The following is a 25,000-nucleotide window of genomic DNA, read 5'->3' on the forward strand; positions in this document are numbered from 1 at the left end:
CCTAAGAAAACTGTTGGGTTAAATAAGCAGGTTGCTTTTTTTTTTTTTTTTTTACCAGCATAGAGTTCACCAAAAGCTTCCAAATGATACTTTTAACAAGCAACCTTTCTGACGAATGAAAGTTTTCTAAAGGAATATACTTACTTTTAATGTCATTTTTTATACTCTGGTACTTTTGCCTTCTTAGATTTCACCAAAATCTTAAGACTAAAATAGACTTTCAAAGAGCATCTGTCATGGTATACTGCAGCTCTTATATTCCAAATGCAAAAAATACTTCCAGCTGGGTTGAATATCTTTCATATTTTCACATTCTTCTATTTTTTTTACCAGCTTGGATTTCACTAAAAGGCTACTAAAATATACTTTTAAAAAGTACATTTTGTGATGCAGCTCAAATACTACAAAAGAAAAAGCTTTTCTGCTGAGTCAAATACATTTAATTATTTTTGTACAATTTTTCAACAGCTTGGATTTCACCAAAAGCTTTTAAAATATACCTTTAAAGAGAATTTTTTGAAAGAAACTCAAATATTCCAAAAGAAAATGCTTTCTGCCGGGTGAAATATGGAGGAAGTTTTCAAATTCTACCTTTCTTTTCAGCCTAGAGTTCACCAAAAGCTTCTAAACCATACTTTAAAAGAGCAACTTTTCTGACAAACAAATATTCTACAATAAAATGCTTTCTGCTGTGTGAGTTTATATACTATTTTTATATTCTGGTATTTTTACCTTCTCAGATTTCACCAAAAGCTGCCTAAATATACTTTTGAAGATAAGTTTTTGTTAAGTAACTCAAATATTCCAAAGAAAAAGTTTTCTGTTGGGCTAAATATGCAGTCTTTATTCATGGTCTGCTATTGTTTTATTTTATTTTATTTACCAGCCTAGAGTTGACCAAAAGCTTCTAAACGATTCTTTTAAAGAGCAATTTTTCTGACAAATGAATCTTAATTAAATGTTTTTTTATTTTCTAAATACTTTCTGCTGGGTGCGTTTTTCTACTTTTAACTTCTTAGATTTCACCAAAAACCTTCTAAAATAGACTTTTAAAGAGCATCTTTCATGCTATACTGTAGCTCTCATATTCCAAATGCAAAAAATACTTCCTAATGGATTGAATATCTTTCCTTATTTTCACATTCTTATATTTTTTTAACCAGCTTGGATTTCATCAAAAGATTTTAAAATATACTTTTAAACATATGTTTTTTTTAAGTAACTTTAATATTAAAAAAAAAAAAAAGTTTTAGTGTTGAATTGAACATGCAGGCTGTTATTATATTGTTGCTGTTGTTTTTTTGTTTTTTTTTACTAGCCTAGAGTTCACCAAAAGCTTCTAAACGATACTTTTAAAGAGCAACTTTTCGGACAAATTGGAGTTTTCCAAAGGAAAATAACTTCTGCTGAGTGAGTTTTTAATGTCATTTTTTATAGATTTCGCCAAAACCTTCTAAAAAATACTTTTAAAGAGCATCTTTCATGGTATAATGTAGCTCTTATATTCCACATGCAAAAATGCTTCCTGCTGGGTTGAGTAGCTTCCCTTATTTTCACATTCTTCTATTTTTTTTTTTACCAGCTTGGATTTCACTAAAAGGCTACTATAATATAATTTTAAAGAGTAAGTTTTGTGGCTCAAACACTACAAAATAAAAAGCTTTGTGCTGAGTCAAATATATTTAATTATTTTTCTGCAATTTTTTAACAGCTTGGCTTTTTACCAAAAGCATCTAAAATATACATTTAAAGAAAGGTTTTTGAAAGAAACTCAAATATTCCAAAAGAAAATGGTTTCTGCTGAGTTGAATATATTTACTTTTTTTTCCCCATTCTTCAATTTTTTTTTACCAACTTGGATTTCACAGAAAGCTTCTAAAATATAGTTTAAAAAAGTACATACTCTCAAATACTACAAAAGAAAAAGCTTTCTGCTGAGTCAAATATATTTCATTTTTTTTCTACAATTTCTTAACGGCTTAGATTTCACAAAAAAAAAAAAAAGAAGATATTTAAAGAGCACTGACGGCATTTCTAAACGCGATCTCTCTGACATATTTGTCATTTCATGCAAAAATCCTAATTTTTCGTCATTGTTTACGTTTGTGTCGCATTCAAGTGCACCAAACTGCACCAAAGTTCACTTTCAAGCGGACCTGGACTTAACATTAAGCGTTCTTTTTTGTTTAGTTTTTTCCCCCAGACTAATGCGTTGACAAGTGCCTGATCCAACCGCAAAGGCACCCAGTCAAAGCAAACACGCCCAAGTGTGAAAGCACCTTAGAAGCACACATGCTTGTTTTTCTCTTTTCTTGTTTTCGTCATCCAAAACGTCAAAAAGCTCCACACATTCATTTTTCTTTTTCAATTGTGCAAGAGACAAAAAAACAAACGTGAGAAGATGACACAGCGAGCTCTACAAAAGGGATGCGTGAGACGACCATGACACCTCGGCCCCGTTGGACCCGAAAAAAAAACAAAAAAACAACACCACCTCATGATTTATCGCCCCCCTTGTGGCAATCCTCCACCAGCTCCGATTGGAAAAGTGCTGAAACGTCTTTAAAAAGCTCACATGTGCATCCACCGTATTTTTCGGATTATAAATCGCTCCGGAGTATACGTCGCACCGGCCGAAAATGCACAATAAAGAAGGAAAAAAAGATATATACGTCGCACTGGAGTATAAGTTGCATTTTTGGGGGAAATTTATTTGATAAAATCCAACACCCAGAATAGAAATTTGAAAGGCAATTTAAAGGCCTACTGAAACCCACTACTACCCACCACGCAGTCTGATAGTTTATATATCAATGATGAAATATTAACACTGCAACACATGCCAATACGGCCTTTTTAGTTTACTAAATTACAATTTTAAATTTCCTGGGAGTTACGTCTTGAAAACGCCGTGTAATGATGACGTGTACGCAAGGGTTTTTAGGAAGTATGAGCGCTGCGCACACACACAGCTAAAAGTCGTCTGCTTTAACCGCATAATTACACAGTATTTTGGAGATCTGTGTTGCTGAATCTTTTGCAATTTGTTCAATTAATATTGGAGAAGTTACAGTAGAAAGATGGAGTTGGGAAGCTTTAGCCTTTAGCCACACAAACACACGGTGATTCCTTGTTTAAAATTCCTGGAGGTGAAACTTTCCTATGGATCAGAGCGGTCAAGCGAACATGGATCCCGTCCAAATGTCAACCTGCAGTTTTCGGTGAGAAAATTGTGGGTAAAAAGTCGCTTGTGCCGTCCATAGCTGCCGTCGACTCCCCTGAGACACTGCGCGTCAAGACAGCTGTGGACACACCCCTCCGACTATCAGGTACTATTAAACTCACTAAAACACAAGCAACACAATAGAAAGATAAGGGATTTCCCAGAATTATCCTAATAAATGTCTCTAAAAACATCGGAATCCATCCCAATGCAATCGCGTTTTTTTTTTTCTTCTAGTCCGTCGCTATCAATATCCTTAAAGACAAATCTTTCATCCTCGCTCAAGTTAATGGGGAAATTGTCGTTTTCTCGGTCTGAATAGCACTTTTTGTTGGAGGCTCCCATTAAAAACAATGTGAACATGTGAGGAGCCCCCATACTTGTGACGTCATCGTCCGCGACTTCTGGTAGAGGCAGGACTTTTCTCTTAGGACCGAAAGTTGCGAACTTTATTGTGGATGTTCTCTACTAAATCCTTTCAGCAAAAATATGGCAATATTGCGAAATGATCAAGTATGACACATAGAATGGACCTGCTATCCCCGTTTAAATAAGAAAATCTCATTTCAGTAGGCCTTTAAAATAAATAAAGAATTGTGAACAACAGGCTGAATAAGTGTACTTTATCTATATGGTAAGAGTCATTAGAATAACTATAACGTATAGAACATGCTATACGTTTACCAAACAATCTGTCACTCCTAATCGATAAATCCAATGAAATCTTCTTCCTCGATGTCGCTTCTAAACAACTCTGCCAACTCCAAAGGTATGTGGCGCTTCCTCTTGTCGTTTTCTGCTGCATATTTCACTACGTCCAGCTTGTAATCTGCAGTACATGATTTCCTTTTCGGTGCCATTTTTGTTCAGCCCTTCTCAGTTTTTGTTAGTTACCGCCAACGATGAAATGATCCATTTTAATAGCTACGGCAGTAGCATATGGCAGTTAGCATTCCATGACCCACAATGCACTTCTGCCTTGATCCTCCCCCGCCGAATTCTTATTGGTTGACGTGTGTGTGACGATTGCTGACATTTTCTCGGTCTCTTCCGCGAAGGAGATAAATAATATTATTTGATATTTCACGATAATGTGTTAATTTCACACATTATCGCTCCGGAGTATATGTTGACTTATAGTCTGAAAAATACGGTACTTTTTTCTTGGTTTTTTTCTTCCAAACAAAACAAAAAAAGTGGTCCCCACTTGGCAATGAGGTCATTATGAACCTTAACAAGGTTTGTCCATTCACGCACATCATCATCATCATAGGAATCTATCACACACACACACACACACACACACACACACACACACACACAAAGGAAGGCCGCCAAGGACAAAGACAGGAATAGAAGCAAAATAAAGAAAAAGGGGTTTCTGCTACATGGACTTGGCACAGTGAGGAAAACTATTGCACGTTACCAAACATTTACTGAAGGGGTTTAAAATTAAAAAAAAAAAAGTTTACTTTCCTTCCCTCGGAAACAGTCGACCGCCTTCTGCGTTAAAAGCAATGACAATTGTGTGTCGCAATCAGTGGCGTAGCGCAGCTTGTCCAACATTGGCGAGTGTGAGCCTACATTAGTGCAGAGGTGTGTGAAGTGGCCTTTTGCTGCCCACGTGGCTTCTTATTGGTCCACTGCTTCATTTGCATACACAACCAAGATAACGCCATTAAATGCTTCGACAAGAGGAATAAAAAATGTTTTTTTTGCCGATAACAGACTATCTAAATATTGAACAGATTAGCATTTCTAATGATGAATAAGTGCAAACATAATGGTTTGGAAATGAGCAGAATGGCACAAAATGTCTCCACCTGGTGAACAATAACAAGCTTTTGTGCTATTTTTTTTTTCTTTTTTGCACGCTACGCCACTGCGTGAAAGGTAGCTCGCGGTTATTGAGGGTTGCAGTGTTGCGCCCCCTGCAGGGGGGAAAAGAAGGGTTTGGAGGTTTTTGGGGGTTGTCTTACTGCACAAACGAGGACAAAATCCCTGAATATAATTGGCTAAAAGTAGAAAGTGTTGTCTTGTCTTGTGAGGGTTTTGGTTGCTGGAGGATCACTGTCAAATGTTTATTGCCAACTACTCGGTGGAATGATTGTGTGAGTGTGCGTGTGTGTGTGTGTGTGTTCTTGTATTTTCTACGCTTCTTGAGACATCAACAAGGAAAAGTACCTTCCGTACGAGGAGCGGTGAACAAGTTAGAACCAAAATCATGGTCCCAATATGGGAAACCATTGCATTTAATAGAGAATGTCTCATGTGCACCCCTGGTGGTGAAATCTAGCAAAATTAATGTGGTGCCAAAAAGGAGGGATTTTTCAAATTGACTGTGTCGCTTTTAAAAGGGCTCCCCCTCTGGTCACCCTATGAAATAACAAGTATTTGTACGAATTTGAAATGTTCCCCCTTTGGCCGAAAAAACAACAACAATTGTATATAGGGACGGGGTGGCGCGTTTGGGAGTGGCCGTGCTAGCAACCTGAGGGTTCCTGGTTCAATCCCGACCGTCCATCAACCTAGTCACGTCCGTTGTGTCCTTGAGCAAGACACTTCACCCTTACTTTTGATTGGTCGTGGTTAGGGCCTCGCATGGCAGCTCCCGCCATCAGTGTATGAATGTGTGTGTGAAAGGGTGAATGTGGAAGTAGTGTCAAAGCACTTTTGAGTACCCTGAAGGTAGAAAAGCGCTACACTAGTATAAACCATTTACCATTTATATAGAGACATACTGTAATAACTTGAAGTAAATAATGAAGGTTAAAAAACAATTACAAAGAAAAACTAATTAAATAAAAGCTTACCTTTTTTATATTTACATAGTTTGTATATATTATTAATGTTGTAAATACAAATCTTTATATATCTATAAAGGGTGGTCCTTAAGAGGTAGGCATTTTTCGGAGGTCTCAAGAAGGTAACAAATACAAGAATGTGTGTGTGTGTGTGTGTGTGTGTGTGTGTGTGTGCGTGCAAGTCTGTGTGTGTGTGTGTGTGTGTGTGTGTGTGTGTGTGTGCGTGCAAGTCTGTGTGTGTGTGTGTAAAGTAAAGTGCACGCCTATTGCTTTCTTAGGTAACCATAGCAACACAAGCATCACTTGACTTTGGCTCCATAGTTACATTGTGTCTTTTATTCTTATAACCTGAAGAAGTGTAGAGGTTTGCGAGAGGCTGATTGGTTTAATGACATGTTCAATGGGTCGGTGGTCTGAAGGGAGGGGGGGCGGAGCCGGGAAGGTTGTTAATACATACGAGCATACAGAATTATTTTTGATGGAGTAAAGTAAATATGCACTACTGTGCCTATGCAGTGGAACCCTGGCTTATTCTTACAAAAATAAAGCATCTTCAAAATGTCTCGGTAATCCACCATGCACATCATCATCATCATCATCCACTCAGCATCCATCTGTGCGCCTGTCATCGTCAAGCCCAAAAAACAATAAAAATGGGGACCCTCAGGTCAACCCCCTTAATGCACCTTTGTTGTCATCTACTATAAGTCGCCCATTGGTGTCTCTCTCCTTTAATCAGACCCCTGGCAGCCCCGTGGGTCACCTTTGAAGCCGCCCCATGGTGTGTCGTCCCCAGGACACCTGTGGGATGCTCTAAGGCAGGGGTATACAAATAAATTGTTTTGGGGGCCACATTTCCAGAAAGCTAAGGACCGTGGGGCCAAACTTGTCCCTTTTCTGTTATTCTTATTTTGTATATTCCGGAGAACCAGCGTCCTTTACAGTGGACATTTCATTTTGTCAGCGAGACAGGAGCTGCAAAAAAGCTGGTCAAAGATCATCTTTAAGGCTACGTTCACACTGCAGTTGGATTTCCTTTTCGGATTTTTTTGTCGAATCCAATCTTGGTCATTCACATTACAAAACAAAAAAGTGATTTCTAATGTGAATGCAATCTAACCCGCAAACAGACATGACGTCACGCGCACCGCAGTGTTTACCAAAGTAGACATGGCTTCCACTCCCGTCGGTCTCAGTGTTGGTGCATTTGTGGCAATTTCAAGGATTTTGTGCGATCAAAGTCAACATTTTCTGAACAAAATTATTGTGCGTATAGGATTAAGAAGGAAGAGGTCAAGTATTTTGGCCCCTGCAGTTTTCCGACATAACTTGCTTTGATGTCTGTGGGCGAGTCGTCTGAGACAGCAGTGGTGGATGTTTCACGGGAGTTGCTATAAGTTTCTGCTCTGTTGTCAGCAATTTATTTTGTAACCGTCTATTTCAGCAAATAATTATGACGCTTATCGCTTTTTGATGAAGTTCTGGTCAGATTATGTGACTTCAAAGCAGTAGTGTTCACGTCGCATATATTTATACATTTATATCCACATATGAAAGAGGCCTTTGTCAGATATGAACAATTTGGAATTGCACTGTTCACGCTGACATGACAAAATCCGATACAGGTCTCATATGGGGGAAAAAAATGGGAATTGACCTGCAGTGTGAACAAGGCCCATGACAGTTCTTTGCAACACAAATGGGAGCCTCTCACAAGTTTGTGTACCGAACTCGCTGGCCCACAGTTGGATTGTCCAAAATTTGAAAAAGAGAGGACCTAAAATGGAGCCTTGAGAAACACCACTTGTGTGTGTGTGTGTGTGTGGGGGGGGGGGTGTAACTACCAAAAAGGAGAGGATTAAAGGTGTGCCCTGAGGGACGCCTCGGGTATGTAAATCCCACGTTTGGAACCCAATGTTCTATGTAATGTCAAAGTTAAAATACCAATGCGAGGATCTGCCAAAGTGTTTACAGTGGTCAAAATTCCTTGACACAACAGGAGCACTCCTGTGTTTTTAGTAATATGCTGCAAAAATGTTTGTCCTTGTCATTAGTGGTTCAGATTTGGACCCCAGGCCTGTGAGTTGCATAGCCTTGCTCTAAGGTAATCTCTTACACTCTCACTCCTCCTTGTCTGCACCCTTCGCTGACCCTCCCAGTCATCCCTTACAAAGGGTAAAGGGTGTTTAAAGTGTGGCCCGGGGGTCATTTCTGGTTGCAGCTGTCATGTCTTTTGATCATGTCTTGTTTGGCTATGTTCTGTTGACCTTTGGACTCTTTAAGTTCCTGTTTTTTTTCGCTCCCTTGTTTTGTTGCAAATTACGTTCACCTGTCTCTGATTAGTGTTCGGCCGCTCACCTGCTACCTGAGCACTAATCAGAGGCATTATTTAAGCCTGCCATTGCCTGTCAGTCGGCTGGTGTCATTGTGTTCTTTTCATGCTCTGTCCATGCTAGTTTTTACGCCAAAGTCCATGCTGCTCTTTTCAAGCCACAGTATGTTTTGTTTGTTTTATGTTCATAGTTTACGTTAGTGATGGGTTGATGAGGCGTCATGAAGCGTTTCGACACATTGCAAAACTATATTGATACTTGGTGTATCAATATAGTTTACATTTTTTTAGACATTAAAAATCCCTACAGGCAACCTATGGACCGACTCAACTGACACTGATTGTATGACCTAGTACAGGGGTCGAGAACCTTTTTGGCTGAGAGAGCCATACAAGCCAAATATCTTTAAAAGTATTTCCGTGAGAGCGATATCATTTTCTTTCATTTTCTTTTTAACACTGAATACAACTATATGCGTGCATTTTTAAGAAAGACCAACATTTTTAGAGTATAATAAGTCTCTTCTTCTTTTTAATAACATTGTTATTCTGAGGCTAACCAAAAATAAATAAAATACTACTTACCATTAATGCGACTTCTTGAACAGGTGCGGTAGAAACCGGATGAATGGATGAAAATGCATGAGAATGTTTAATATTTTGAACCTTATTTTTGACACTGTGATTACCAGCTGAATTATTCATTACTTATTGTGTTAAGCAATGTCAGCTAAGATTTATCTGAGAGCCAGGTGCAGTCATCGGAAGAACCACATCTGGCTCTAGAGCCATAGGTTCCCTGCCCCTGACATAGTTATATACAATAATATAAACCAAGTCATTGTATTTCATTTAGGATTATTTCATATCTTCATTTAAATAAAAAATATATTTTTATCTTTTTTAGATACAGTCAATAAATAATATGAACATGTATCATAATATGGAAATCTAAGAGAACGTGTTGTTAATGAAGATACTTGTGGACTAGGATTTTTAAAAACATTTTTTTTTACATGCGCTCTGAATACGCACTGTTGATTGATTGATTGAAACTTTTATTAGTAGATTACACAGTACAGTACGTATTCCGTACAATTGACCACTAAATGGTAACACCCGAATAAGTTTTTCAACTTGTTTAAGTCGGTGTCCACGTTAATCAATTCATGGTAAAAACGTAATGAGTGATCCAACGAGCTGGATTTGAACAAGTGCCCTAAGGAACTCAGCATAAGCAACTACAGCCCTCCACTCTACCAACTGAGCTATCGAAGAGAATCGCTGTTATTGCTTTTTAATGTAACCAGATGGTTGTGTGGGTGGGACAATGCTGGGTGCTGAGGCAGAAGAAGCAAAGCCGCTTGTTAAGACTTTAGCTTAGAAAAACCCCAGTACTGAAATGGTTCAATACAAATACACATACCGTTACAGCCCTACTAACAGATTGAGTAGAAACTTTGAGAGAACAGGATGAAACGACAAGGAAATTAACACAAATACCTTGTTTTCCGATATATGATCAAAATATTCCCACACGGCAGAAATTATCTCAGACGACGATAAATTACAAATGACCAACGGCAGAAGTGCGGCGATTCTGTTGGCAGCAGCATCTCGTTGACAGATGCGCTTCCTTATAAACACAGTTTGACGTGCAGGTGTCATTGCGACACAGTTAGCGTATCGGTCACGTGACTGAAACAGCACATGATCGGTCACGTGACTTTCGAAAAGCAGCATGCGCACCAACACAGTGTTTTCCTATATGAGCTTGACGCTCGGTGTTGCTGGACCCATCACTAGTTAACGTTAAAGATTTAGTTTTGTTTCCTTAGCCAAGTTGTGCCTCTGCTGTGAGCGCTTTTTGTTTGTACCTTTTTTAGTTCAAATTAAATCATGTTTATACCTGCACGCCACGTCCCAAATAGTCCGTCTGCTTTCCTGGGAGAACAACCCCGCAGCAAGCTGTCACCCTACTCAATATGACAGAATGACGCCAACGGACTGACCGGCAATGGCAGGCTTAAATAATGCCTCTGATTAGTGCTCGAGTAGCAGGTGAGCGGCCGAACACTAATCAGAGACAGGTGAACGTAATTTGCAACCATGGCAACAAAACAGGGGAGTGAAAGCCCTAGCCATTATGGACAACACCTCCCACCCACTACACTCGGACCTTGCGGAGAGAATGAGCACGTTCAGTGGAAGGCTCAGGCTCCCAAAATGCAACACGGAACGACACAGTAGGTCCTTCATACCGACAGCCATCAGACTGTATAATGCATATGTTCCTTCTTGACTGCACTTAAATGTAGAATATATGTAGAATATATGCATATTATTCATATATTATATATTATACATATAATATATGTCATATATTATTTATTTATTATTATTATTGTTTATTGTGAGCGAACTGTGGTGCTGAATTTCCCCCAGGGATCAATAAAGTACTTTCTATTCTATTCTAAAAAAACAGGAACTTAAAGAGTCTAAAGGTTAACAGAACATAGCCAAACAAGACATGATCAAAAGACATGACAGCAGCTTGACTTTTTTACAGTAAATTATTATTCACAAGACATTACACAGATTTCTTTGGTCAATAACGACACGATGCTAACATGTTGATGTGTTGTTCAGCTAGCACAGCAAATTTTATCTAAATTGGATTGCTTTGCGTCTTTTTTTTTTTTTATGTGGCCCTCAGTGGAAAAATACACCCCTGCCTTACGTTGCTCCTTGGGGGACCCATGGGGGTCCTTCCTAAAAATATCCCCTGTGCGTTGGCCCCCATGTTTTCCCCAGATAGTGCACCTCCTGGCCCTGAGAGAGCGTACGTAACGTGTGTCTAATAACGGCTACATCTTTGTGCAACAGCCCCAGTTTGAACCCCCTGTGGGGACGCCAAATGTTGACTGGAGCTCAGTAGGCAGGCACATTGCACACTTTGTGTGTTTAACTAAGAAATATCGGGGATTCTCCAGTGTTTCTTTTTTTGCGGGTGGCCTCGAGCTCATCATAAATGATCAGGGGTCCACCCGCCAAAAAAAAAAAAAAAAAAAAAAAAAACAGACGACTCTCTCCCACCTGATGTGCAAACTGCAAGATTCTCTTTAAAGATTTCAAGCGGAAACACTGGACATGAACATTGTCTATTCATATATTTCTCTAGCTATGAAGTGTATTACTTGTCTATACACAGTATACATAAACTCATACACGAACACGCCACATGTGCAACTGGTACTGTTAACTACGAGTGTGCATACGGCCAAAAAGCAGTCCGCTGGGTACGATATGCACCCAAATCGCCACCGATACAGTACAACAATCAAATTACGGGGATGGCCTGGATTGTTGTTTGTTTGTGTGTGTGTGTGTGTGTGTGTGTGTGTGTGTGTGTGTGTGTGTGTGTGTGTGTGTGTGTGTGTGTGTGTGTGCGTGCGTGCATGTGTGTGTGTGTGGACGGACATAAGCCAGCGTCTCGCACAATCTAGCACACAGAAAAGACAAAGACACCCTTCAAAACTCGTGCGGCGCGAGCTCTTCGTCCAATTTCTTTTGAGGCACATCTACGGCACCGAAAAAAAAAAGTAAATTACAAAAACAACTTGACCCCGCCATCGCTTTTCCAAAGTGCTGCTGCTGCTACTTGTTAGTCACCCCCCCCTCCCCCTCCCCCCACGTCTTAAAAACGCCAACAAACATACAGTACTGCGTTAAAAACAACCACGACGCTCTCAAGTTACAAAAATAGAACGGAACATATTTCTCACCAAATACGAGGAGGAACGTCGGCCAACCCAGTGTGTTTGTAAAAAGTCATGTTTGGATAGAAAATGACATGTCACAGTTCCACTTTATGACCCCTGATTCATATTTCTCTGACAATCATTTCAAAATGGGCGTTTGATATTGAGCAGAATGCTGAAATGCTAAGCTAACGAAGAAGAAGCGTTGTTCCCTCTCACGCGTGCGCAGAACACCGTCAGCTAACGGCCTCGCTGAAGCTAGTGCTCCTCACCCATCCTTCCGCGAAGTCTTGTGGAAAGCCTTCGCCAAAAGCACAGGTTGTTTTCATCCATAAAAACTAGGTCGAAGGTGAGAGCGTGTCGAGTATTGTCGTCTAGTCTAAGATGAAAACAAATCATGAAACACTAAAGCGAGCTTTCACCTTTTCCTGGTCACAGTCACTTGCCGATATTCGACCTTCCCTCGATGGTGACCTTCACCTCATGGGGGATAAAAGAAGGTTTGGCCAAGGTCAAGGGCGGCTCCTCGGATTTTTCAACTTTCCGTCCCTCAGGGGCCGACCACCTTCGCTTCCTGCCCCCGGATGACAATCCAGGCTTCCCGGGTTCCGCGAGCTCGTCTTTCAAAATCAACGTAGAACCTCTTTGCCCAAACGCCAGATCCCCGTTTTCCACAGTGCTGTTACACTCCTTCCCGCCGCTGCCACCCCACTGGCCAACGCCATTCTCCCGCTCGCCGTGCCAGGAGCCCCCTCCACTGCACCTCTGGGGAACATTGGAGAGAGGCTTAGGGGCCCTGGGGTGCCCGCGACTGGGGGACGGCTCTGAAGGCTGAGTTCTGGGCAGAGACCCGTTCCTCAGGTTCTTGAGGGTGAGTGAAATACAAACATCGCCTACGGAAAGCTTGGTGCAAGGCAGCTCCAAAAGTTGGGTGGTCCGGTCCGGGCAGCAGGAAGACCACCCCTGGCCAAAGACGAAGAAGGGGTACTCCACCAAAACCTCCACGCTCACCTGATACCAACAAAAACAAGATTATTATTATTAACATTATTGCTTATCAGAAGAGATGTGTGATATGGCCTAAATCTTTATCACTATATTGTTTGTTACAGTAGGAAAGAGTGTCATTGGGCTCCATTCGTCACAGTTTACCTGACACCTGAAACGTGACAAATTGGGTGGGTGCACTATCCACTTTAATAGGCAGATAGCAGTAGAATGTTGAATATCTTAAAATATTTGTTCAACTTGCAATGCAACTCAGTATTCTTCTTCCTCCAAACACGACGAGTTGAATTTATAACAAAATGGATACATGGATGATACAGCAGAGGATTGGGAGAATGTCATGTGGTCAGATGAAACCAAAAATAGAACTTTTTGGTATAAACTCAACTCGTCGTGTTTGGAGGAAGAAGAATACTGAGTTGCATCCCAAGAACACCAAACCTACTGTGAAGCATGGGGGTGGAAACATCATGCTTTGGGGCTGTTTTTCTGCTGAGGGGACAGGACGATTGATCCGTGTTAAGGAAAGAATGAATGGGGCCATGTATCGTGAGATTTTGAGCCAAAACCTCATTCCATCAGTGAGAGCTTTGAATGGTTGACCAAATACTTATTTTCCACCATAATTTACAAATAAATTCTTTAAAATTCCTACAATGTGAATTCCTGGATTTTTTTTCACATTCTGTCTCTCACAGTTGAAGTGTACCTATGATGAAAATTACAGACCTCTGTCATCATTTTAAGTGGGAGAACTTGCACAATCGGTGGCTGACTAAATACTTTTTTGCCCCACTGTACATGGCAGGTTTTAAAACAAACCAAAAAGGGTTGATTTTCATTAAAAGATTGCCATAACATTGGATTTTGTGCTGTTCTTCTTTTATGGATTTTGTTTCCCAAATAAACACAAAAATTTAATATATGTTCATCCAAAATGCAAAAATGTGTGGTTATCTGTGTGATGACAAACAGAAACGGAAGCAGTATTTTAGCTTTTCCTTTGCATGTTTTTAGCATAACGGTAACATATTTGTTCAGCAGGAGTCCTATTGTCGTTGTTAAAAAGTGTCATTAAATAGTTGTCCAACTTTTGTTTCAGAAATGAAAATAGAAAAAATATCCCAAAATGTGGGGCAGCATGGTGCATCTGCCTCACAATATGAAGGTCCTGGGTTCGATCCTGCGCTCGGGATGTTTCTATGTGGAGTTTGCATGTTCTCACCGTGACTGCGTGGGTTCCTTCCAGGTACTCCGGCTTCTTCCCACCTCCAAAGACATGCACCTGGGGACAGGTTGATTGGCAACACTAAATGGTCCCTAGTGTGTGAATGTGAGTGTGAATGTTGTCTGTCTATCTGTGTTGGCCCTGCGATGAGGTGGCGACTTGTCCAGGGTGTACGTCGCCTTCCGCCCGAATGCAGCTGAGACAGGCTCCAGCAACCCTGCAACCCCGAACGGGACAAGCGGTAGAAAATGGAAGGATGGGGCCCGAAATGTGTTTTTTGATTTGCATGTAACAATTCGAAATATAATAAACAGAAGATACACAAACCGTGGTCTTGTCTTCACTTTCAACTTCTGATTCTGGTGTCAAAATATGAAGAAAAAAAATCAGTCCTTAATTTTGTCTGAATGGTGATGAACATTTTTGATACATGAAATATAAAATGAAAATTAAACCATTTTTTGGAACCTGTTATTGCTCTTTGACATGGGAAGAAAAAAATGCTAAGTTAAAAAAAAAGAATTTTTTTTCTGAAATGAAATCCATCCATTTCTACCGCTTGTCCCTTTTGGAGTCACGGGGGGTGCTTGAGCCTCTCTCAGCTGCATTTGGGCGGAAGGCATCGTACACCCTGGACAAGTCGCCAACTCATCGCAGGGCCAACACAGATAGACAGGCAACATTCACATACATATTCACACACTAGGGCCATGAACCCAGGACTACTCAGGACCTTCGTATTGTGAGGCACATGCACTAACCCCTGTCCCACAGTGCTGCCTCAGTTCCCATTCATTAAAAGAAAACTGGATGGCCAAAACATACACTGACCCTGAACACTCCCTGAAGTGTCATTTACCCATCACTACTTATCTTGTTCATGTTGAGAGAAGTAAGCAGTGTGAAGCTAACAACTGGCCAAGAAGCAGCTACACTTAATGAATGTTTACCTGTGCACGGTGCTCGCCCACAGAGAACTGAACCACCGCAATGTTCGGCGAGACGTGGCTCCCTTCAATGCGCTCCACCGTAGACGAGTCGATCTTCAGCTCTCTGCTGATCTCCGCGCTCTGGATGAAGTCTTCCGTCTTCAGCTCCTCCACGCGCTTGAGCTCGCCGTCCGCCAGCTGGATGATGGAGCCCTTGACGAAGTACGGCGGCAGCGACGGGGGAGCTGCCGCGCTGGACTGCGGCGGAGGCGCCATTGTTGATGGGACGACGGGGAGGTGGAGCTGTGCTTGGACCACACCGCCCGAGGCGACCTGGTGATACAAGACGCCGGGATTATCCTGGGTTTCTCCTCTCTGGGCGGCGATGTAGGTGTGGGGGAGCGCTGCAGGAAAGGGGGCCTGGGTGGACGACGTCACATCCTGGGACACAGTGGGCTCTAGCGTGGGAGCCCTGCTTTCATTGACTGGGATGATGACTGGCTGGGTGCCAGTGATGAGAACGTGCTGTTGTAGGCTGGTGTGGTAGCTCATTGGCGTGTGCTGGCTGCCCCTGGCCCCCGCTATGTAACCAATCACTGGGGACTGGGGGTAGACGCCGGGGGAAGGCAGCCCCACGGACTCCAATGTGGAGCTGTGGGTTGTCTGTATAACAGTCTGTGGCGATAGTGGACCAACTGCAGCTTTTAGATTGTCAACACTTAAGGGGGGTGGAAAGGTGAAAGAAGGGGTGCGATTGTTTGGCTTCCTCAAGAAAATGTTGCCTTTCTCCATGTTAGTGGAGGTCTTCTCAGGACTATTCTTGACTTGTACCAGCTGGTGGTCCCCATGGCTGTTGGGCATGAGCATGATGGAGGTTCTCAGCGCCATTTGGTCGTGAGCATAGTCTGACGGGAGAACCAGCTGGCAGGACTCGTAGGCGTCGCGCGATTTGATTGGCTTTGAGTGTCCAGACTCAAACCTCCGGGTCCGCTCCAACCCTCCGTTGTGAAGCTCTCTGGACCCCCCTTCCTCTTTCCTGGGGGTTCCTCCGTCCGTGTACTGTGATGCTGGCGTGTGATGGCCGTGCAGGGAGTGAGGCGAGCGCAGGGTCCGAGGAGAGGCGCGGAGCGGGGTGGCGTCTGTGGGCGGCGGAGGCATGGAGGAGGTGTGCCGGATGGATGCCCGCTGTTGCTCGAATTTGGAGGCGTGGGAGGGAGCGCAGACGGTCTCTGCGTGCGATGAGGTTCTGGAGGAGAAGGGAGGAGGCGGCGGCGGAGGTGGAAGCAGCTGGGGAGCGATGTAGCTGGCGTAGGGCGCAGTGTAAGGCGAGGTGATAAACTGAAGGTTGGGAGGCAGTTGAGCGTAGTGGACCGTCCCTCCGACGTGTGGGGACGTGTAGACCGCAGGGAGGGAGGACACCAGCGTCATGGAGGAAGAGTCCGACGTGGAGAAGAGGGATTTATACTGGAGGGCACCTGATTGTGCAGAGCTGCGAGGAGCGCTCATCATGGTGCTTCCATTGCCACCGCCGCCGCCCACAAGCCAGGCCACGTTGTCATGGCGCTGGGGGTCTGGAGCAGAGGGTATAGTCGGGGAGCGGTTTTCAGACGGGAGCTCCCTCTTCTTCGGGGGCAGACATTCATTACTGCGTTCATGGTTGGACTTCATCTTGACCTCTCTTGTGTACTTACTTGATCTTTTTTGCTGCCTTCTTCACACTTTCCTCTCTCCTTCTACATGTGCTCGTTTCCTCGTACTTGGCGTCGCCCTACGGAAACATCTGAGTCCCGGTGAGGAAGTGAGTCGGGATTCAAGATGGAAAAGGTAAGGAGAAGGGGCCTGGGGGGGAAGCGGGACGGCCTGTTCGGTCCGGGTGATTCTAACGACCGGAGGAGGGCGAGCTGAGGGCGCTAGGCGAGAACGTCACGACGTCACACCTGCTGCATCCGCCGAGGACGACGGGGGGCCGAGCGCGCCGCGCTTCATGCGGAATCATCGCCCTGCGAGCGTTCCCTCACGCTGCACAATCCTGAAAGACAGACAGGCACAAAGTCGGCTTTAGTCTATTCTTGTATTGGATAGTGCAGGTTTACCTAATGTTATGGCCTGTGTGTGAGAGTGGGTTCGCACCATCTGTTCTGGAAAGTTTGGTGTGAATCTCATGAATAATGTAAAAAGTATGCTGACATCTGAGCGCGCTCGGTTACGCCGACACGTGTTCTTTTCCTCATGAATCTGCACACGCACATGAGTTATAAAGCACGCACATACACACATTAGTTATACAACACACGAGCACACACATTTTTGTACAACTAATTCTGTCCAGCATGCACGCACTTTGCACTCAATGTTGTTGCAATACAACGCTGAGTCATTTAGTTCCTAATTTTATAGAGTTGCATAGTTCAGTAAAGAAAATAAAAATAAAAGAGCTCTTTTAATTCTAACCCAGTAAGACATGACAATAATATTTTGCTGCCGTTACTTACAAATTCTGTCCCAAGTTTGAATGCATTTACAAGGCTGTCTGACACCTTAAAAAGCAACAGGTGGCGCTATGACTTCTAACTCACTGGCCATGCTAGCCAATCAGAAGTGAAAAGAAAGCCATTTGTGGAAAAGGCACACTAAAAACAATGGTGAAATAAGGCGGGAAGAAAAGGGGAAATGTGGATTAAAAAAACTTATACAAAAAAATCTAAAAACAGTATTTCAATTATATTTATTATATGATAATAATATAATTAGCAGAAATGTCAGTTTTAATAAAATGTAGGCTTAAAAGACAGAAATGTCATGGTTGTATATAAATCCCTAAAATGCATGTCAAGTCATTATAATAGATTTACACCATTTTAACCACCCAGAAGGACTTCTCAATTATTTTCTGTTACGCCCAGCCAGGAAGAAGAAGACATTCTATACCGCCCACTAAGGGTGTGGGAAGAAATCGATTTGAATTTGAATCGCGATTCTCACGTTTTATTTTTTATTTTATTTTTTTATCAATCATACAAAACAATACACAGCAATACCATAACAATGCAATCCAATTCCAAAACCAAACCTGACCCAGCAACACTCAGAACTGCAATAAACAGAGCAATTAATGACAAATAAATGATAAATGGGTTGTACTTGTATTGCGCTTTTCTACCTTCAAAGTACTCAAAGCGCTTTGACACTACTTTCACATTTACCCATTCACACACACATTCACACACTGATGGAGGGAGCTGCCATGCAAGGCACTAACCAGCATCCATCAGGAGCAAGGGTGAAGTGTCTAGCTCAGGACACAACGGACGTGACGAGGTTGGTACTAGGTGGGGATTTAACCAGGGACCCTTGGGTTGCACACAGCCACTCTACCACTGCGCCACGCCGTCCCAATTGAGAGGAGACACAAACACGACACAGAACAAACCAAAAGTAGTGAAACAAAAATGAATATTACCAACAACAGTATCAATATTATTTATAATTTCAGCAAAGCAGTGATTAAAAATCCCTCATTGACATTATCATTAGACATTTATACAAATAATAAAAAAGAACAACAGTGTCACAGTGGCTTACACTTGCATCGCATCTCATAAGCTTGACAACACACTGTGTCCAATGTTTTCACAAAGATAAAATAAGTCATATTTTTGGTTCGTTTTATAGTTAAAACAAATTTACATTATTGCAATCAGTTGATAAAACATTGTCCTTTACAATTATAAAAGCTTTTTACAAAAATCTACTACTCTGCTTGCATGTCAGCAGACTGGGGTAGATCCTGCTGAAATCCTATGTATTGAATGAATAGAGAATCCTTTTATATCGGGAAAAAAATCGGTTTTGAATCGAGAATCGTGTTGAATTGAAAAAAAAAAAAATCGATTTTGAATCGAATCATGACCCCAAGAATCTATATTGAATCGAACCGTGGGACACCCAAAGATTCGCAGCCCTACCGCCCACTCTCCACAGCGACTATTAATAGTAATATTTGGCTTTAAAATTGTTATACATACACCTCTGCATAATATTGTATTCTCATTAATATTAAAGAAACCAAAAAGAATGACATATAAATCAAATTACAAAAATTATTTTATTAACGGTGTATTTTTAACAGAAAAGATTTAAAGTGCATACATTTGCCTACTATTAGAACAACTTAAGTCCTTACTTAAACTATAAATACCTTAGACTTGAACCATTTGATGCTGAAAAATAAAATCAAGCAAATTCAACAAATACAAATAAATTCAACTTAATCAGCAATTATTAACAGGAAAGCACAATATGTAAAACACTCAATCTACAAAACAAAAATGGATAAAACAATTGGTGCTGATTTGTTTTAATCAAAATGAGGGTTTCAGGATTAGTGGCTGTAATGACCACGTTTTGTAGGGCACAGCTTTTCAAAGCAGGGTTTGAAGCACGATACTGTATGATACTGATAAAAAATGTTCCCTGGGGTCCCATGCGCCGTCCTGACACCGCACCGCACCCATCCAGGGGGGGGCCCCGCCAGACTATTTGAGAAGACCTGCTGGAGTGAATTGTTTTTTTATGCTTTCACATTTACATACATTTTTTACCAGTGTTTTCCTTACACTCATTTATTATTATTTTTTACATTTGGACCGTCACTGAGTGTTCACTCTTGCTCATTAACAGACTATAATGGGACTATCTGTGTAGCTTGTTGCTCCAACTCTTTACAGTAGATGGTGTCGTAACTCTGCATCTTAACACCAATCGCAGGCACATTCCACAGCTGATGAGCATTATAACGAGTCTCTTCATCAACATAGTGTTGCATCAGACATACAATGACGTGTAATGGTGACCTTCTATCGCTCGGCTGTCGAGAGCCTGCTGACGTACTGCATAACAGTGTGGTACGCCAGGTGCACTGAAGCAGACAAACAGGCGATTCAAAGGGGTCATAAAGTCTGCACAAAAAATCATTGGCTGCCCCCTCCCCTCCCTGAAGGATTTACACAACTCCCGTTGCCTCAAGAAAGCAAAAACCATCACCAAAGACAGCACCCACCCTGGCTACCACATGTTCCACCTGCGACCATCGGGTAGGCGCTACAGGTGCATCAGAGCCAGAACAAACAGGCTCAGAGACAGCTTCTTTCCCAGAGCTGTCACCATCTTGAACTCTAACTTATAATAATAATAATTCACCCCTATACTATATCATGCCTTAATACCCTACTGTGCAATACTACCCTTCGAGTGCAATATGTCCGATGATGATTGTTATTTATTACTTCGGTACTCTTGTCTTGTTCTGTATATTGTACAGTATTTTGTATTTCTATCGTGTTTTGTATATTGTACAGGATTACTTGTTATTTTTATTGGATAGTAGTCTATTTCAATTGTTAGTTTTTCCTTTATTACCTCTTGTGTTATTTATTTTACCCCATATTTGTTACCACAAGCGCACCTTAAGTTGGAGTCTTTAATCTCTTTATATGCAAAAATAATAACAATAAAGTCTATTCTATTCTGTTCTATTCTAAACTAGGCTTAGAATCAGCACATAATCCCATGGAGCTCAGGAAACACTGTTTTTCAATAATTGTGCATGTGTCCTACAACAAAGCTGTCAGTCAATAACTTGTTCAGTTATTTATGTTAAAAACAATAGATAACTTTCAACATTTCTTATCACACAAACAAAACAAACATTAAATTGACTAATTTTTTGCTAATTAGTCAATTTAGTGCCACTGGCATCAAGTGGACAAAAGCAGCCATACTGCAACTGTCAGACTGGACACGAAATAGGCCGTGTGTGGCCAAGTGCTCCTCCATTGCATTACAGATGATTTCAAGTCTGATTTGGCAAAAACAGACAGCATTGGACAGCGCAAGCGACGATGTCAGAACTGGTGAGCAGTCAGAACGAGAGCAAGGAAAGCTTGAGAAACGTGGAAGAAAGAAGTGAGTGAGTCGTAGTGCAAAAGTGACCTACATTGGAAAAAGAGAGAGTACTGCCTCCCTGAAACTGACACCAGCGTTCACTGAAAAGCTCTCTGTCACCTGAATCTTGCTGACTTGGCAGCGTGTTTACGCTTGTGTGTGTGTGTGTGTGTGTGTGTGTGTGTGTGTGTGTGTGTGTGTGTGTGTGTGTGTGTGTGTGTGTGTGTGTGTGTGTGTGTGTGCGTGTGTGTGTGTGCATGTGCGTGTGGCTATCAGTTGACCTGAAATCCAAGCTGTCTCTCCTCCATGTGCTTCAGTTCGCTCGCACATTCACAAATACAATGATTGTACCAAAGTCTGTGACACTATGTGTTTGTGTGTGTGTGTGTGTGTGTGTGTGTGTGTGTGTGTGTGTGTGTGTGTGTGTGTGTGTGTGTGTGTGTGTGTGTGTGTGTGTGAGACAGAAAGAGAGTGAGGCAACACAACTCAACCATAAAGGTTAGCACTACACTATTGTCCTTCTAATGTCAAAACGCTGGAGGGATACGTGTGGTTGTGCGTGTGTGTCTGTGCTCAAGCAATAACACACCCCTCTTTTCATCATTCTCCCACACTTGTCATTTTATGACGGCATGCAAGATGGTTTCAATTGAAATTAAAAAGCCTCATACTACATTCAATGCGGTTTTTAGTTCCACAAGTATTGTCCACTTTTGACATCTCTGCTGTTACTCAGTGCAAACTAAATGGATGCCATAGATCAGTGTTTTTCAACCTTTTTTGAGCCAAGGCACATTTTTTGCTTTGAAAAAATCCGGAGGCACACAACCAGCATAAATCATTAAAAAACAAAACTCAGTTGACAGTAAAAAGTCGTTGCAATTGTTGGATATGACTTTAAAACATAACCAACCATGCATCACTATAGCTCCTGTCTCAAAGTGGGTGTACTGTCACGCCCTGACTTATTTGGACGTTTTTGCTGTTTTCCTGTATGAAGTGTTTTAATTCTTGTCTTGCGCTCCTATTTTGGTGGCATTTTCTCTTTTTTGTTATTTTCCTGTAGCTGTTTCATGTCTTCCTTTGAGCGATATTTACCGCATCTACTTTGTTTTTATCAATCAAGAATATTTCAGTTGTTTTTATCATTCTTTGTGGGGACAATGTCGATTGTCATGTCATGTTCAGATGTACTTTGTGGACGCTGACTTTGCTCCACAGTAAGTCTTTGCTGTCGTCCAGCATTCTGTTTTTGTCCTTCAGTTCAGTTTTAGTTTCGTTCTGCATAGCCATCCCTAAGCTTCAATGCCTTTTCTTAGGGGTACTCATTTTTTGTTTATTTTTGGTTTAAGCATTAGACACAACATTGTTTCCAACATCTACAAATCAATTAGAACCGGCTGCCTCCTACTGATATGGAAGAGTATTACACGGTTACTCTGCTGAGCTCGAGACAACACCGACACTCAACAACAACACATCCTTTTCAGACTATAATTACTGGTGTGAAAACAATTTTAACCCAAATAGGTGAAATTAGATAATCTCCCACAGCTCACCATACTTCATCGCGGCACAAGTGGTTGAAAAACACTGCCATAGATCACATAAGGAGCAGGACAGGAGGACAAACAAGTTAGGAACACTAGCATCCTCATGGTAGGTTAGGATTTTTTGTTTAAAGATGTACAGCAAAGCCTCCTTTTTTGTTTTTCTCCTCAAACTATTTATCTAATGATGATAAAATATTGATGTTATTTATATTACTATTTTTTTTTCCTTTTTTCCTTTGCTTTGAACCTTGCAGTTTAGAAAACGGTACAGCTTGTTTATTATTACAAATAGTATTTAACACGGACACAGAGACTGAAAAGGTGTGTTATTGTTTCTACAGTGGCGCCATCTTTTGAACGAGTTCGCTCACTGCAGGTGCTGCGGTTGGAAAACGTACTTATTGTTTTGTTCCATGAACCGAAATTATATCGCGGTTCGTTTAAAATGCGTCGAGAGCCGACCTGGGCAATTATTTGCACTCGGGGAGCCACATTTAGAAAAAAAAATGTGTCTGGGGGCCGGTAACACACTCTCTCTCTCTCTCTCTCTCTCTCTCTATAAATATATATATATATATGTGTGTGTGTTTATACATCTATATCTATATCTATCTATCTATATATATATATATATTTATATATATATATATGTAGAGAGAGAGAGAGAGAGAGAGAGAGAAAGAGAGAGAGAGAGAGAGAGAGAGAGATACATATATACACACACACACACATACACATAAACTGTGAGAATCTGCTGTACAATATGTGTGCTTGGGTCCTATTTTTAGAAACAGACCGCCCTAAAAAACTGAATGGAATTTTACATTTTCTACTGAATGAGACACCCAGAATGTACATGAAAATAAAGAATGTGGGATTTACAATATTAACTATGAACGATAAAACAATGAATATTGACAACATATGAACGTCGCTCCTCTTTTACTTCTCACACGCCTTCTCCGTCGACATATTTTACGATCAAGCGAAATGCAAAAAAACAGCAAAAACACGGCGAAATATGAATGCGAAAGGTAAAAAAAAAAAAACATCTACAATCTGGTAGAAGATCACTTTCCTGCAGAACTTTGTTGTAAAAATCTCCTTCCGCGTCTGTCCCTGACACCCGTATTTCAGGCTGGCTGCTTTGGAAACGCAGTGTGGAAACACTCCCCGCCTCCGATAATTTGAAAACATCACTGCACATCATAATGGCAGCTACAGTTTCGTTCTTAAAGACAAAAAAAAATTTGGGGGAATGTCCGGCGGGCCAGATTGAAAAGCTTTATTTGCCTAATAATACCAATCTAGAGCGTTTCTGCTCAAAAGGATTCTTCATTCATCACACCAAGCAATGTTTAGAAGTTTTACAATAAAAGTAAAACAATTCATACTTACTAAACCGTCCCATGTTAAATGTATGTAGGAGTATGTCCATGCATATTTGTATGTGTTTTTGTATTGTAATTGAGCTAGCGTTGTTAGCATTTGCGACTATAGCGTCGTTAGTATTTGCAAATATGCTAACATGTTTACAGGTGCCCATCCATACATTGTCTACCGCTTATCCCTTTCGAGGTTGCGGTGGATGCTGGAGCCTATCTCACCTGCATTCGTGGCGGTAGGCGGGGTACACCCTGGACAAGTCGCCACCTCATCACAGGGCCAACACTCACATTCATACACTAGGGCCAATTTAGTGTTGCCAATCAACCTATCAACCAGGTGCATGTCTTTGGAAGTAGGAGGAAGCCGGAGTACCCAGAGGGAATCCACGCATTCACGGGGAGAACATGCAAACTCCACACATAAAGATTCCGAGCGCAGGATTAAACCCAGGACCTTGGTATTGTGAGGCAGATGCACTAACAAGTGTCAATTTGCTAAATAGACTAAATACCTCCACGGTGACGTTTTGGTGAATTTATGAAACTGAAACAATAATAAAAGAAGCCATTGTAAAATAATACTAACAGACATTTGTAAACGTGTTGGCATATAACACTCGCTTCATTACATTACGATAGCACATTCAAATATGCATGAAAACACTCCTACATACATTACACATGGGACGGTTTAGTAAGTATGAATTGTTTTAGATATATTGTAAAATTGCCAAACTTTGCTTGGTTTGATGAATAAAGAATCCATACAAGTAGAAACGCTATGAACCGTTTTACTTTTGGTTCAAGGCAAAACGGGAAGTACATTTTCAA

The 25,000-nt window shown here is 41.4% G+C and overlaps 1 protein-coding gene across 3 annotated transcripts in view; it reads right to left on the bottom strand.

Moving 5' to 3' along the window:
* Window positions 1-25,000, bottom strand: part of atxn1a (ataxin 1a) — a 158,996-nt gene that overhangs the window by 1,797 nt on the left and 132,199 nt on the right. For 2 of the 3 annotated variants that reach the window (XM_061908488.1, XM_061908490.1), the window contains 2 exons: window positions 15,307-17,314; window positions 1-13,131 (listed from right to left, as the gene is read on the bottom strand). The exon at window positions 1-13,131 is cut by the window's left edge and continues 1,797 nt beyond it. In XM_061908488.1, the coding sequence (XP_061764472.1) occupies window positions 12,559-13,131; window positions 15,307-16,953 (2,220 nt within the window). In that variant the 5' untranslated portion in view covers window positions 16,954-17,314 and the 3' untranslated portion in view covers window positions 1-12,558. Of the gene's footprint in view, window positions 13,132-15,306; window positions 17,315-18,544; window positions 18,663-25,000 lie in introns of all 3 variants that reach the window. The other variant, XM_061908489.1, reaches the window with a different exon arrangement.

This window comes from Nerophis ophidion, linkage group LG08, assembly GCF_033978795.1.
Source record: "Nerophis ophidion isolate RoL-2023_Sa linkage group LG08, RoL_Noph_v1.0, whole genome shotgun sequence".
NCBI lineage: Eukaryota > Metazoa > Chordata > Actinopteri > Syngnathiformes > Syngnathidae > Nerophis > Nerophis ophidion.